The following is a 13187-nucleotide window of genomic DNA, read 5'->3' as shown; positions in this document are numbered from 1 at the left end:
TGGACGGCAGCAGCAGCAGCAGCTGGGGGGAGAGCAGGAGCCCCGGGGTGCTGGAGGACGGCCACTACAGTGGAGCAGCACCCTGAGGCTCCCTGCAGACCAGTGGAGGAAGGTGGGCTCTGTGACTGTGAGGCACCCAGGGTCCAGACTCGCTCTCAGAGACACTGAGGAGAGACCAGTGTTCCCAGTCCTGAGCTGACTCCCTGGCAGGACTCTGCTCCTGGTTTTACTCTGACACGCTCTCACTCTGCACTCTGCAACTAGCTCTGGCTTTTATTTCTCCTCTTTCAATAGGACACATTTACCAGCTGGTTGCAATGTCTCAATATTATTTTCAGTGTTCCACATAATAAAGACGATTCATCAAATCAGCTGTTTACTGTTAATTATTATCAAGTGTTTATTACATCTTTTCTTAATGTGTCATGACTTTATGAAATCCTGAAGACAAACTGATCCAACAAATATGTTTAATGTCTCCATGGGACTGTAGAAAGACAGTGAGGATTATATAAAAACAATGTATAATGATAAACCTTTGGAACAAAAACTCATGGTGGGAACATTTCAATAATAAATCATCTCTTATTAATGAAGTGTGTTCATAGTAAGGACTGGAATATGTTATTGGCTTTAAGTGTCTCTAAAGAACATTCATTATTATTTACACAAACTACAAAAAGTCTGAAAAATATTTTCTAAATCTGAAATAAAAAGTACGACATCATCAGCGTAGAGAGAAATAAAATGAGTGTGATCTGCAGTTCAATCCCTTAAATATTTACATTACAAGAGAAGCCAAAATAAAATAACTCCAAATGACTAAAATATGTTATAGACATGATTACTAACTTTACAACATGAAAAAAATCACATTTTATAATTTATTTCAACAGTGAGTATGTTTGAGTTTCTATGAAAAGTGCTAAGATATGAAATAAAGTAATAATATTCCAGTTTTTAGTGTTGTGTTGATTTGAATTATTATGAAATATATTTTAGTTTCTAATTTTTATGTTGTATATTGTAAATAATTTGATGTCAACATGGTGATGTAGTTGATAGTGAAGCTCGTCTTGGGACTCACTCCCGTGTTGAATCAGGTGGTGTTTATATCAGGACGACATGAGGACATAATGTCCATCATCATAGCTGTACTCAGACATGTTTGTTACGTCCCCTTCGATGGTCCCGGGGACAGAGGAAATAGGAAATGAGTGACTGATATTGTAGAAGTGATTATTAAAGTGATTATTTTTAACTTCCTACATGTTCAAAGTCTTAAGGTTTTAACAGAAACCTCCACAGCTCAACCAGCAAAGAGATCAGAGATCAGAGAGACTTAACTCTTCTCAGGTGTTCTCCTATTACTGACTTCCTCAAATGCTGATTGGCCGAGCCTGAGGGAACCAATCCTGCTTCACCTGCTGCACAGGTGGAAAGCAATCAGCGTTCTCACCTGGAGAGAAACCAGAGTGGAGAAGAGGAAGGAACAACCAAAGGGAAACACATGACGAAAGGCAGCTTTCTACTCTGCCTGGAACGTAACAATGTCTAAGAGCTTTAAATCAGGGAGCAGCTGCCTTTTCCTCCATGCCAACGCTATAAATCACTTCATATTTATATTTATATAAATCACAGATTACCCAGTGTGCGTACGGGATTCAGCCTCTTTTCCCGCCCTGTGCACGGCCATTTTTAACCCTGTATCGTCAATGCAAAGACTCGTGAATGAATAGAAAGCCTTTATGTTGTTAAACACAAGTGCAGTACCTGTGCAACGAGATTCATTTAAAATGTATGTAGTGCAGAAAAAAAGAGAGGGGGGAATGTGGAGCACAGTTCCCGAGAACAACTATATATATACACAACGGCCACTTTATTAGGTACACCTGTCCAACTGCTCGTTAACACTTAATTTCTAAGCAGCCAATCACCGGGCAGCAACTCAGTGCATTTAGGCATGTAGACATGGTCAAGAGAATCTCCTGCAGTTCAAACCGAGCATCAGTATGGGGAAGAAAGGTGATTTGAGTGACTTTGAACGTGGCATGATTGTTGGTGCCAGAAGGGCTGGTCTGAGTATTTCAGAAAATGCTAATTACTGGGATTTTCACGCCAACCATCTCTAGGGTTTACAGAGAATGTCCGAAAAAGAAAAAAAAATCCAGCACGAGCGGCAGTTCTGTGGGCGGAAAAGCCTTGTTGATGCCAGAGGTCAGAGGAGAATGGCCAGACTGGTTCGAGCTGATAGAAGGGCAACAGTGACTCAAATAACCACCGTTACAACCAAGGTGGGCAGAAGCATCTCTGAACGCACAGTACGTCAAAACTTTGAGGCAGATGGGCTACAGCAGAGAAGACCACATCGGGTGCCACTCCTTTCAGCTAAGAACAGGAAACTGAGACTACAATTTGCACAAGCTCATCGAAAATGGACAATAGACGATTGGAAAAAACGTTGCTGGTCTGATGAGTCTCGATTTCTGCTGCGACAGCGGATGGTAGGGTCAAATTTGGCGTCTCCAACATGAAAGCGGGATCCATCTGCCTTGTATCAACGGTTCAGGTGGTGGTGGTGGTGTCATGGTGGGGGGAATTTTCTTGGCACTCTTTGGGCCCCTTGGTACCAATGGAGCATCGTTGCAACGCCACAGCCTACTGAGTATTGTTGCTGACCATGTCCATCCCTTTATGACCATAATGTACCCAACTTCTGATGGTACTTTCAGCAGGATAATGCGCCATGTCATAAAGCTGAATCATCACAGACTGGTTTCTTGAACATGACAATGAGTTGGCTGTACTCAAATGGCCTCCACAGTCACCAGATCTCAATCCAATAGAGCATCTTTGGGATGTGGTGGAACGGGAGATTCGCATCATGGATGTGCAGCCGACAAATCGCGGCAACTGTGTGATGCCATCATGTCAATATGGACCAAACTCCCTGAGGAATGCTTCCAGCACCTTGTTGAATCTATGCACAAGAATTGAGGCAGTTCTGAAGCAAAAGGGGGTTCCAACCCGTTACTAGCATGGGGTACCTAATAAAGTGGCCGGTGTGTGTGTGTGGTGTGTGTGTGGTGTGTATATATATATATATATATATATAGATATTATATATATATATATATATATATCTATATATAATTATATATATTATATATTATATAAATAAAGTAGTAAAAGATAAAGGTTTGTTTACACATTACGTAAAAAATACACTTATTGGTGTATCAAAAGTCCTGAGAATTAAATATTGCACTGTAATAATACAAATTTCCAGTGTCCTTTTAGGTATTATGTATATAGTAATGAATGCTGATAAGTACGTTAATGACCCTGGCAGTGACGCCGAATCACGCGGCAGTAGGCGCTCACCAGATCTGCTGTCATTGGTTGAAATGGAGGTCAGAAGTTAATCCACGTTTTCCCGTTGTTTGCAACAGGTGATAAGTTACCGGGACTTCTTCTGGCGGGTTGATATAGCTGTCCTCCAGAGAGAACAGAACTGTGTCCATAGCAACGCTCTGCATTATATGGCAATGATGTGTTATCCTTAGCAACGGGCTGAATTTACAGACCACATTCTACATTAGAATTCAACCAAGCCATGTAATAAATAGGCCTAATATTTATATAACACACATAGCTGCATAGTCCAAAAGACTATTGTTTATATAGAAACAACTCTTATGATGGGTGTAGAAGTATCAAGTATGAAAGGACAGCTTGTTCAGGGACATGTTCTGTATGAATCGGGTCCCAGAGGACATCATGTTTATGACAGCGTCAGAGTTTCTGCCTCAGAAAACATTTGTTGTTTTGCAGATTTGGAGCTTCAGAGTCCTGAGATGGTTCCATGTGATGTGTGGATGTTGAGTTCTATATACGGTGCATTTGGTTAGTGTCTGGACATCAGTGGAGCTACCTGACTGCTGTTGTTGGGATTGAATGTTCTGATCGGGCTTCTTCACTGGAACTCTTCTCTTCATTTGAGGAAACTTTCAGGTGGTTGGTGTGTGTGTGTGGGTGTGTGTGTGTGTGTGTGTGTGTGTGGTGTGTGTGTGTGTGTGTTGTGTGTGTGTGTGTGTGTGTGTGTGTGTGTGTGTTGTGTGTGTGTGTGTGTGTGTGTGTGGTGTGTGTTGTGTGTGTGTGGTGTGTGTGTGTGTGTGTGTGTGTGTGTGTGGTGTGTGGTGTGTGTGTGTGTGTTCAGTGAACTGTATCAGTCTCTGCAGTGGTTTCCAGCTGCAGCAGTCAGTTCAGTTTCTGTTCAGTCTGACTGAGGGAGGTTTTTGTACGACGCTTTTTTGCTGTGTGAACACATCCTGACTATCGATCCAATGAATACTCTTACAGTAATAAACTGCTGCATCTTCAGCCTCAACTCCACTGATGGTCAGAGTGAAGTCAGTCTTGATCCACTGCCTGAAAAACGATCTGAAATCCCTGATGCTCGCTCATTAACAAAGTAAATGAGTGGTTTAGGAGTTTCTCCATCTCTCTGTTGGTACCAGTACAAAAGTGTTTTTCCAATATTTGAACCCCAACCTGAATGGCTCGCTACCTCAACATCTCGACTGGTCCTACAGCTGATGGAGACGGAGGCTCCCCGAGCAGAGCTCACTGCTCCAGGCTGAGTCACTGTGACCTGACCTCTGGACTCTGAGGACACAGAGACAAAAACATGAAGCAGCGTCACGGTTTTGTCGGCTTCATTTCAGAGGGACGGATGTTCATAGAGGAGAGGAGTTTGATTCTCTGGACTTTACCTGAGAAGCAGCAGCAGAGGAGAGTCCAGATGAGGACGGAGGTCCGAGTCATGTTTCTGATGAGGAGGATTTCTGTGTCTTCTGTTGTCATGGAGGACAGCTGTCAGTCCTCCAGTGTTCAACTCTCAGGACTATAAAGTCTCCCAGAGCACTGGAGCATGGTGCTGCTGATGCAAAGTGGCTCTCTATGGAAATGCTCCGACTGACTCCAACAGGGACTTGGATTACTCTGAGGATGCTGTTTCTCTACGGATCAATCCCTTTATCACAGGATTGATCCAGAATGTGTCAGGGAGCATTTCAATGTGGATCGGACTCTAATTGTGGATATATTACTTTCTAAAACCTTTTCTGTCTGCTTTTATTTATTGTTGGAGGGATCAATTTCCCTTTCAGACACATCAACAATAAATCTCTAAAAATGTGATTCATTCTGAACAGATGTGGCGGTGCTTAATACATATACAGTGAAATAGTAAATGAATAATAACCAACAGGAAGTGTGTGTTGTTGAGTGTGTTGTGTTCAAAGTCAGAGAGCCGTGTCTCTCTACAGTGAGAGGTTTTTGTACGACGGCTCAACCAGTTTGTATCACTGTGGTACACGTTCGGTGGAGGAACCAGACTGGATGTTAACTGAGTACATTTAAGTCTTTTAATGACCCAGATTTTATATCTCTTTTAATTAAATTTCAAAGATGTAGAGCATCCTGCAATATATTGTCTTATGTTTGAAATGTGATATATTTGTACCAACTCTTGAAGGCTTCAGCATCGTTAACCTGACTAAAAACACTTATGAATAATCTTGTTACACAAAACAACTTTAAGTTCATACATTCGGATTGTTTGATTGGACAAAACCACTTTTAATGACTCTGGATAGAGATATTGTTTTAAAAAGATTTCATAGCTCCTGATTAATGTGCATTGGCATTACTCCGTCTTTCTCTCACACTCATGGTTTTAAAGATATGCAACTTATTTATTGAGAGTTGTATGAATTGGAAAAAGTTAATAAGTGGTTAACAATATTCATCTGAATGTGTGAGTAGAGAAGTCTGACTGTTCTGTTATGATTCCTGCTTACATGGACACAACAAATACTTGACTTGAGACAAGAAATATTTAAGATAGTTTCAACAATCTTCATCAAATGTGGAATATTATCAACTTTAAACCTCTGAATGTTAAGTTTTAAAATGAAAAGTGATTGACACTGCGGTGAAAGAGCGGCAGTTCAACTTTTTATCTTTAGTACTGAAACCCGTCTGTTGTCATGGTTCAGCAGTGATGCCTGTCTGTTGTCACGGTTACTGAGTTCAGAGAGGGAAGTGAAACGTTGACAGTAGACCAGTTTCATCCAATCAGAGGATGACCAGAAGAGCAGGTAGCCTCCTCTGCTGCAACCAACAGATGAAGTTTAGTTCACCTGAGATGTTTTGAGCTCTGAAACGTCCAAAATTCTCAAAAAATGTCAAAAGTGTGTTTTTGTATTTATACACCAATCACCAGGGTAACTCCTATGTTGGTGTAACTCACTGGGGCAATAAACTCCTTTCTCATTCTGAATGAACTTTTTGATCTCTCTCTCTCTCTCTCTCTCTCTCTCTCTCTCTCCTCTCGCTCTCTCTCTGTGTCTCTGCAGTGGGTGATGTGCGCCCCACCCTGACGGTGCTGCCCCCCTCCAGAGAAGAGCTGCAGCAGGGGAAGGCCACGCTCATGTGCCTGGCTTCCCCTCAGACTGGAGTCTGGCCTGGAAGGTGGACGGCAGCAGCAGCAGCAGCAGCTGGGAGGAGAGCAGGAGCCCCGGGGTGCTGGAGGACGGCCACTACAGCTGGAGCAGCACCCTGAGGCTCCCTGCAGACCAGTGGGGGAAGGTGGGCTCTGTGACCTGTGAGGCCACCCAGGGCTCCCAGACTCCGCTCTCAGAGACACTGAGGAGAGACCAGTGTTCCCAGTCCTGAGCTGACTCCCTGGCAGGGACTCTGCTACTGGTTTTACTCTGACACTGCTCTCACTCTGCACTCTGCAACTAGCTCTGGCTTTTATTTCTCCTCTTTCAATAGACACATTTACCAGCTGGCTGCAATGTCTCAATATTATTTCAGTGTTTCCACATAATAAAGACGGATTCATCAAATCAGCTGTTTCCTGTTAATTATTATCAAAGTGTTTTATTACATCTTTTCTTAATGGTGTCACTGACTTTATGAAATCCTGAAGACAAACTGATCCAACAAATATGTTTTAATGTCTCCATGGTGACTGTAGAAAGACAGTTGAGGATTATATAAAACAATGTCTATAATGATGAACCTTTGGAACAAAACTCATGGTGGGAACATTTCAATAATAAATCATCTCTTATTATTGAAGTGTGTTCATAGTAAGGACTAGAATATGTTATTGGCTTTAAGTGTCTCTAAAGAACATTCATTATTTTTTACACAAACTACAAAAGTCTGATAAATATTTTCTAAATCTCCAATAAAAAGCACGGCATCATCTGCGTAGAGAGAAATAAAATGAGTGTGATCTGCAGTTCAATCTCAGAAATATTTACATAACAAGTAAAGAGAAGCCAAAAGAAAATAACTCCAAATGACTAAAATGTCATAGACATGATTACTAACTTTACAACATGAAATAAATCACATTTTGTAATTTATTTCAACAGTGAGTATGTTTGAGTTTCTATGAAAAGTGCTAAGATACAAAATAAAGTAATAATATTTCCAGTTTTTAGTGTTGATTTGTTGATTTGAATTATTATGAAATACATTTTAATTTCTAATATCTATGTATTATATTGTAAATAATGTGATTTCACCATGGTGATGTAGTTGATAGTGAAGCCTGTCTTGGGACTCACACCCGTGTTGAATCAGGTGGTGTTCATATCAGGACGACATGAGGACATAATGTCCATCATCATAGCTGTACTCAGACATGTTTGTTACGTCCCCTTTGATGGTCTCGGGGACAGAGGAAATAGGAAATGAGTGAGCGATATTGTAGAAGTGATTATTAAAGTGATTATTTTTGACTTCATACATTTTCAGAGTCTTAAAGTTTGAAAAGAAACCTCCACAGCTCAACCAGCAAAGAGATCAGAGATCAGAGAGATTTAACGCCTCTCAGGTGTTCTCCTTTTACTGACTTCCTCGAATGCTGATTGGCCGAGCCTGAGGGAACCAATCCTGCTTCACCTGCTGCACAGGTGGAAAGCAATCAGCGTTCTCACCTGGAGAGAAACCAGAGTGGAGAAGAGGAAGGAACAACCAAAGGGAAACACATGACGACAGGCAGTTTCTACTCTGCCTGGAACCTAACCATTAGGCTTGTTTGAGATGAACTGCGCCTCGCCTGTAACATGGACGAGAGCAGGCGGCAGCAGCCGGGGGGGGGGACAAAAAGCTGCGGTAAAGTCGGACAGTTTCCAGCCGCCTTCAGGCTGATCAGGAAGTGACAAAAACACTGTGGTGCGATTCCGATTTAACAAAAGATAATCAGACCAAGATATCAGCTGGTACCCAGTCTCCAGTTGTTTTAATTATGACAGAGTAGCTGTCAAAGTGCTCTACAAGCGATCTGTTGCTGATGTCAATTACCAACTGACAGTAGATGATCAGTGATATGATCAGATTTAGTCTCTCTGACTTGTAAATGTCAATATCAGCCACACAACATGTGTTCTGTACAGAATAAGTCTTTAATTGCACAAATAGCAATTAAAATCCCTCTGATTCATAAATCAGTGAGCAGCGGCCTTTTCCTCCATGCCAACACTCAACATCTAATACTGAGGTGTACAGTACAATATTTTCTAAATAGTATGTCTGTATATAGAGACAACTCTTATGATGGGTGTATAGGTATCAAGTATGAAAGGACAGCTTGTTCAGGGACATGTTCTGTATGAATTGGGTCCCAGATGACATGTGTGTGTGTCATCTTTGTGTGTGTGTGTTCAGTGAACTGTATCAGTCTCTGCAGTAGCTTCCAGCTGCAGCAGTCAGTTCAGTTTCGGTTCAGTCTGACTGAGGGAGGTTTTTGTACGACGATTTTTTACTGTGTGAACACATCCTGACTGTTGATCTTATGACGACTCTGACAGTAATAAACTGCTGCATCTTCAGCCTCAACTCCACTGATGGTCAGAGTGAAGTCAGACTTTGATCCACTGCCTGAAAATCGACTAGAAATCCCTGATGCTCGTCTATTGGCATAGTAGATGAGCAGTTTAGGTGCTTCTCCATATTTATGTTGGTACCAAAATTGGTCATGGACAGTCACATAATAAACATCTTGACTGGTCCTACAGCTGATGGAGATGGAGGCTCCCCGAGCAGAGCTCACTGCTCCAGGCTGAGTCACTGTGACCTGACCTCTGGACTCTGAGGACACAGAGACAAAAACATAAAGCAGCGTCACGGTTTAGTCGGCTTCATTTCAGAGGGACGGATGTTCATAGAGGAGAGGAGTTTGATTCTCTGGACTTTACCTGAGAAGCAGCAGCAGAGGAGAGTCCAGATGAGGACGGAGGTCCGAGTCATGTTTCTGATGAGGAGGATTTCTGTGTCTTCTGTTGTCATGGAGGACAGCTGTCAGTCCTCCAGTGTTCAACTCTCAGGACTATAAAGTCTCCCAGAGCACTGGAGCATGGTGCTGCTGATGCAAAGTGGCTCTCTATGGAAATGCTCCGCCTGACTCCAACAGGGACTTGGATTACTCTGAGGATGCTGTTTCTCTACGGATCAATCCCTTTATCACAGGATTGATCCAGAATGTGTCAGGGAGCATTTTAATGTGGAGCAGACTCTAATTGTGGATATATTACTTTCTAAAAGCTTTTCTGTCTGCTTTCATTTATTGTTGGAGGGATCAATTTCACTTTCAGACACATTCAACAATAAATCTCTAAAAATGTGATTCATTCTGAACAGATGTGGCGGTGCTTAATACATATACAGTGAAATAGTAAATGAATAATAACCAACAGGAAGTGTGTGTTGTTGAGTGTGTTGTGTTCAAAGTCAGAGAGCCGTGTCTCTCTACAGTGAGAGGTTTTTGTACGACGGCTCAACCAGTTTGTATCACTGTGGTACACGTTCGGTGGAGGAACCAGACTGGATGTTGGAAGTAAGTTCAATTTATGATGTATTTTATTAATTCATGAGAAATGTTTTAGTCTTTGGAAGACATCTAACTCTCTAAAAGCTGAAATACCTGATTTTACATAATTTCTTGTGATTTTTCAACATTGTTCTACAAACAATCAAAATACAGTTTTTTTTATTAGAAATTGAAATAATGAAATAAAAGGTTATGCGTGTCTGATTGGCAGGAGAAACCTGGTAATCAGGTTTTAGACGACAGAAACTTGAGGACTTGTAGTTTAGGTGTTGTCAGACTAAGTCAGAGAGCCGTGTCTCTCTACAGGGAGGGGGGCTTGGACGGCGGCTCAATGAACATTAAATATCATATCATCACTTAAAGTTTGGATTTCAAACCTTTAAAAAATTTCTATATCTGAAATATGAGTTTCTTTTTAACAAAATTACCAAACAAAATGAATTGGATTCCTTACAACGCTCTTTAAAATACAACTGATCACTTTCCTTCCTCTGATCTTAGGTATAATTTTATATAAATGAGGGTTAATCACCATGGATTCCAAAAAGTAGTAAAACTAGTAATGTGGTGTTAGTGAAAACTAAAAAAAAGTCTGAAAACGGGACGAAGAGACAAATCTTTGTCAGTTTTTGAGTCAGGAGGACAACATATCAAATCTGTTGTATGAACATTTTAAATATGGTCGGTTGATTTTTTTTAGCTGATAACGTTCTTTAAAAGAGGATCTGATTAACGTTTGCCTTTCTGAGAGTTCACACAGTCAACATTTCTGTAGAAATGGACCTGGACTTTGAATAAAAAACAGATGACAGAATATGTATTCAGACTGTATTGTATTGTTTTCTTCATATAGTATAAAACAAGAAGGTTTTCTCTGGTATTTGTACATTTTAATTGTATTTCCAGTGCAGTTTGATGTATTTGGGTCATATGAGGACTCTTTCTGTGCTGATGTGCATGAGAGGTTTCTTAAAGGGAAGTGAAACAAGGTGTGAGTGAGTGACTGGTGGAGCAGAAAAACCATGAGACAGAAACTCCTTAAAGGAAAGATAAGCCCCCCCCCCCCCCCCCCCACACACACACACACAGTAAAGGGGTATGAGTTGCTGGTGTGTGATTGACAGCTGTGTGCTTCCTGTCCTCTAAGCCGCTGCTTCTCTAACCGTTAACTTATTTTGAGGTTTGATGCTAATTCTTTTTAACCCTTCCACCTCTGCTGCTATAGGTGATGTACGCCCCACCCTGACGGTGCTGCCCCCCTCCAGAGAAGAGCTGCAGCAGGGGAAGGCCACGCTCATGTGCCTGGCCAACAAGGGCTTCCCCTCAGACTGGAGTCTGGCCTGGAAGGTGGACGGCAGCAGCAGCAGCAGCTGGGAGGAGAGCAGGAGCCCCGGGGTGCTGGAGGACGGCCACTACAGCTGGAGCAGCACCCTGAGGCTCCCTGCAGACCAGTGGAGGAAGGTGGGCTCTGTGACCTGTGAGGCCACCCAGGGCTCCCAGACTCCGCTCTCAGAGACACTGAGGAGAGACCAGTGTTCCCAGTCCTGAGCTGACTCCCTGGCAGGGACTCTGCTCCTGGTTTTACTCTGACACTGCTCTCACTCTGCACTCTGCAACTAGCTCTGGCTTTTATTTCTCCTCTTTCAATAGACACATTTACCAGCTGGCTGCAATGTCTCAATATTATTTCAGTGTTTCCGCATAATAAAGACGTATTCATCAAATCAGCTGTTTCCTGTTAATTATTATCAATTATTACATCTTTTCTTAATGGTGTCACTGACTTTATGAAATCCTGAAGACAAACTGATCCAACAAATATGTTTTAATGTCTCCATGGTGACTGTATAAAGACAATATAAGGTTATATAAAACAATGTCTGTAATGATAAACCTTTGGAACAAAACTCATTGTCGGAACATTTCAATGATAAATTAGGATTGAGGAAATTAAGGACGGCAGTATTATATTTGTTTTAGGTATATCTAAAGAACAGTCAATATTACTCACATGAAACTACAAAATTCTAACACGTTTTTTAAATCGGAAATAAAAAGCATGATATCATCAGCGTAGAGAGAAATAAAACGAGTAATCTGCAGTTCAAATTCTGGAAATATTTACATTTTGTTTCTGCTGAATAAACAAAAAGACAAATAAAGAGACAACAAACAAAATATGTCAAATGTTACTGATTTGCACACAGAACTTCATAAATCATTTGATTACAATCATGAAATACATGTGGTCGCCAAAACACAAAAGCAATACAAAATGACTCAAATACAAGCTCCAATCACAATGCAGTTGGGACACTGCCTAAAACGTGTTATGTAAATACAGGACATCTAGTATGTATGCAAAAAAAAAATAGAATACAATCATTTGCAAATCCTTTTCAACTTGTATATAAGTTGAAAAGGATTTGCAAATTATTGTTTATACAGTAGTGGAAGTCATTTATTTCTGGATCATGGATTGACAGACTGATGTTCAATAATTTGTTCCAAAGCAGGAAATTCATTTTAATTCATAAAATGTCATTGCAACTTAAATAAACATTAAAACGTTTTAGTTTAGGCAACAGAAAGAACTGTGAAAGCAGCATTTCCTCTTTCAGCCAAACTGCTGAACTGCTGTGTGGAGTGTGTGTGTGTGTGTGTGTGTGTGTGGTGTGTGTGTGTGGTGTGTGTGTGTGTGTGTGTGTGTGTGTGTGTGTGTGTGTGTGTGGCTGGTTGTGGGGTGTGAAACCCTTTAACTAAGGTGTGAATAAATACAATTTATAAATGTTTCCGTTTTCAGTTTTATACACCTGCACTTATAGTTTATAAAGGGTTTCATAAAATAAATCCAAATATTGGACAATGCAGTGTCCTGATTGAAGTTAAGAAAATCACTTTAAAGGAGTAACCATGTTTTTATTAAAATATATCAAAATAATCAGTAATAAGGTGTGTGTGTGTGGTGTGTGTGTGTGTGTGTGTGTGTGTGTGTGTCCTATGTGCTGTTACTCACTAAACATTTTATTCTCAAAGATCCCGCTGGTAAAGAAACTTTATTCCTTCACAGGGAGTTGAAGTTGCATCGGGAGAAGATATTGAGGTCCCAACTATATATAATTGGGTTAGGGTTAGATGCCCCAACAATATTTAGTTGGGTTAGGGTTAGATGCCCCTAAATATTTAGTTGGGCTAGGGTTCGATGCATTATTATTTCCAGATAGTAGCCTACGTATTTGAGCGGTATGGTTTTTTGTCCCAGTCTATCAGTTAT

General features: G+C 41.0%; 1 long non-coding RNA gene, 1 pseudogene and 2 gene segments (V, D, J or C); 3 read left to right on the top strand and 1 right to left on the bottom strand.

Moving 5' to 3' along the window:
* Positions 1–646: 646 nt before the first annotated feature.
* Positions 647–7467, top strand: LOC116685245 (uncharacterized). The gene is made up of 2 exons (XR_004330930.1): positions 647–682; positions 7273–7467. It is a non-coding gene; the product is annotated as an uncharacterized LOC116685245 (long non-coding RNA).
* LOC116685244 (Ig kappa-b4 chain C region-like) lies at positions 896–6905 on the top strand (annotated as a pseudogene).
* Positions 7468–8817: 1350 nt separating the features above from the next.
* Positions 8818–9469, bottom strand: LOC116685243 (Ig kappa chain V region 3381-like). The segment is given in 2 exon segments: positions 8818–9174; positions 9282–9469. Coding segments are annotated over 2 exon segments (420 nt in total).
* LOC116685242 (Ig kappa-b4 chain C region-like) lies at positions 9371–11629 on the top strand. The segment is given in 3 exon segments: positions 9371–9397; positions 9844–9919; positions 11139–11629. Coding segments are annotated over 3 exon segments (426 nt in total).
* Positions 11630–13187: the final 1558 nt, after the last annotated feature.

The sequence above is a fragment of the Etheostoma spectabile genome, unplaced genomic scaffold (genome assembly GCF_008692095.1).
Source record: "Etheostoma spectabile isolate EspeVRDwgs_2016 unplaced genomic scaffold, UIUC_Espe_1.0 scaffold00569699, whole genome shotgun sequence".
Lineage (NCBI taxonomy): Eukaryota > Metazoa > Chordata > Actinopteri > Perciformes > Percidae > Etheostoma > Etheostoma spectabile.
The sequence above is the reverse complement of the archived record's forward strand: the minus strand, read 5'-3'. Positions and strand labels throughout refer to the sequence as shown.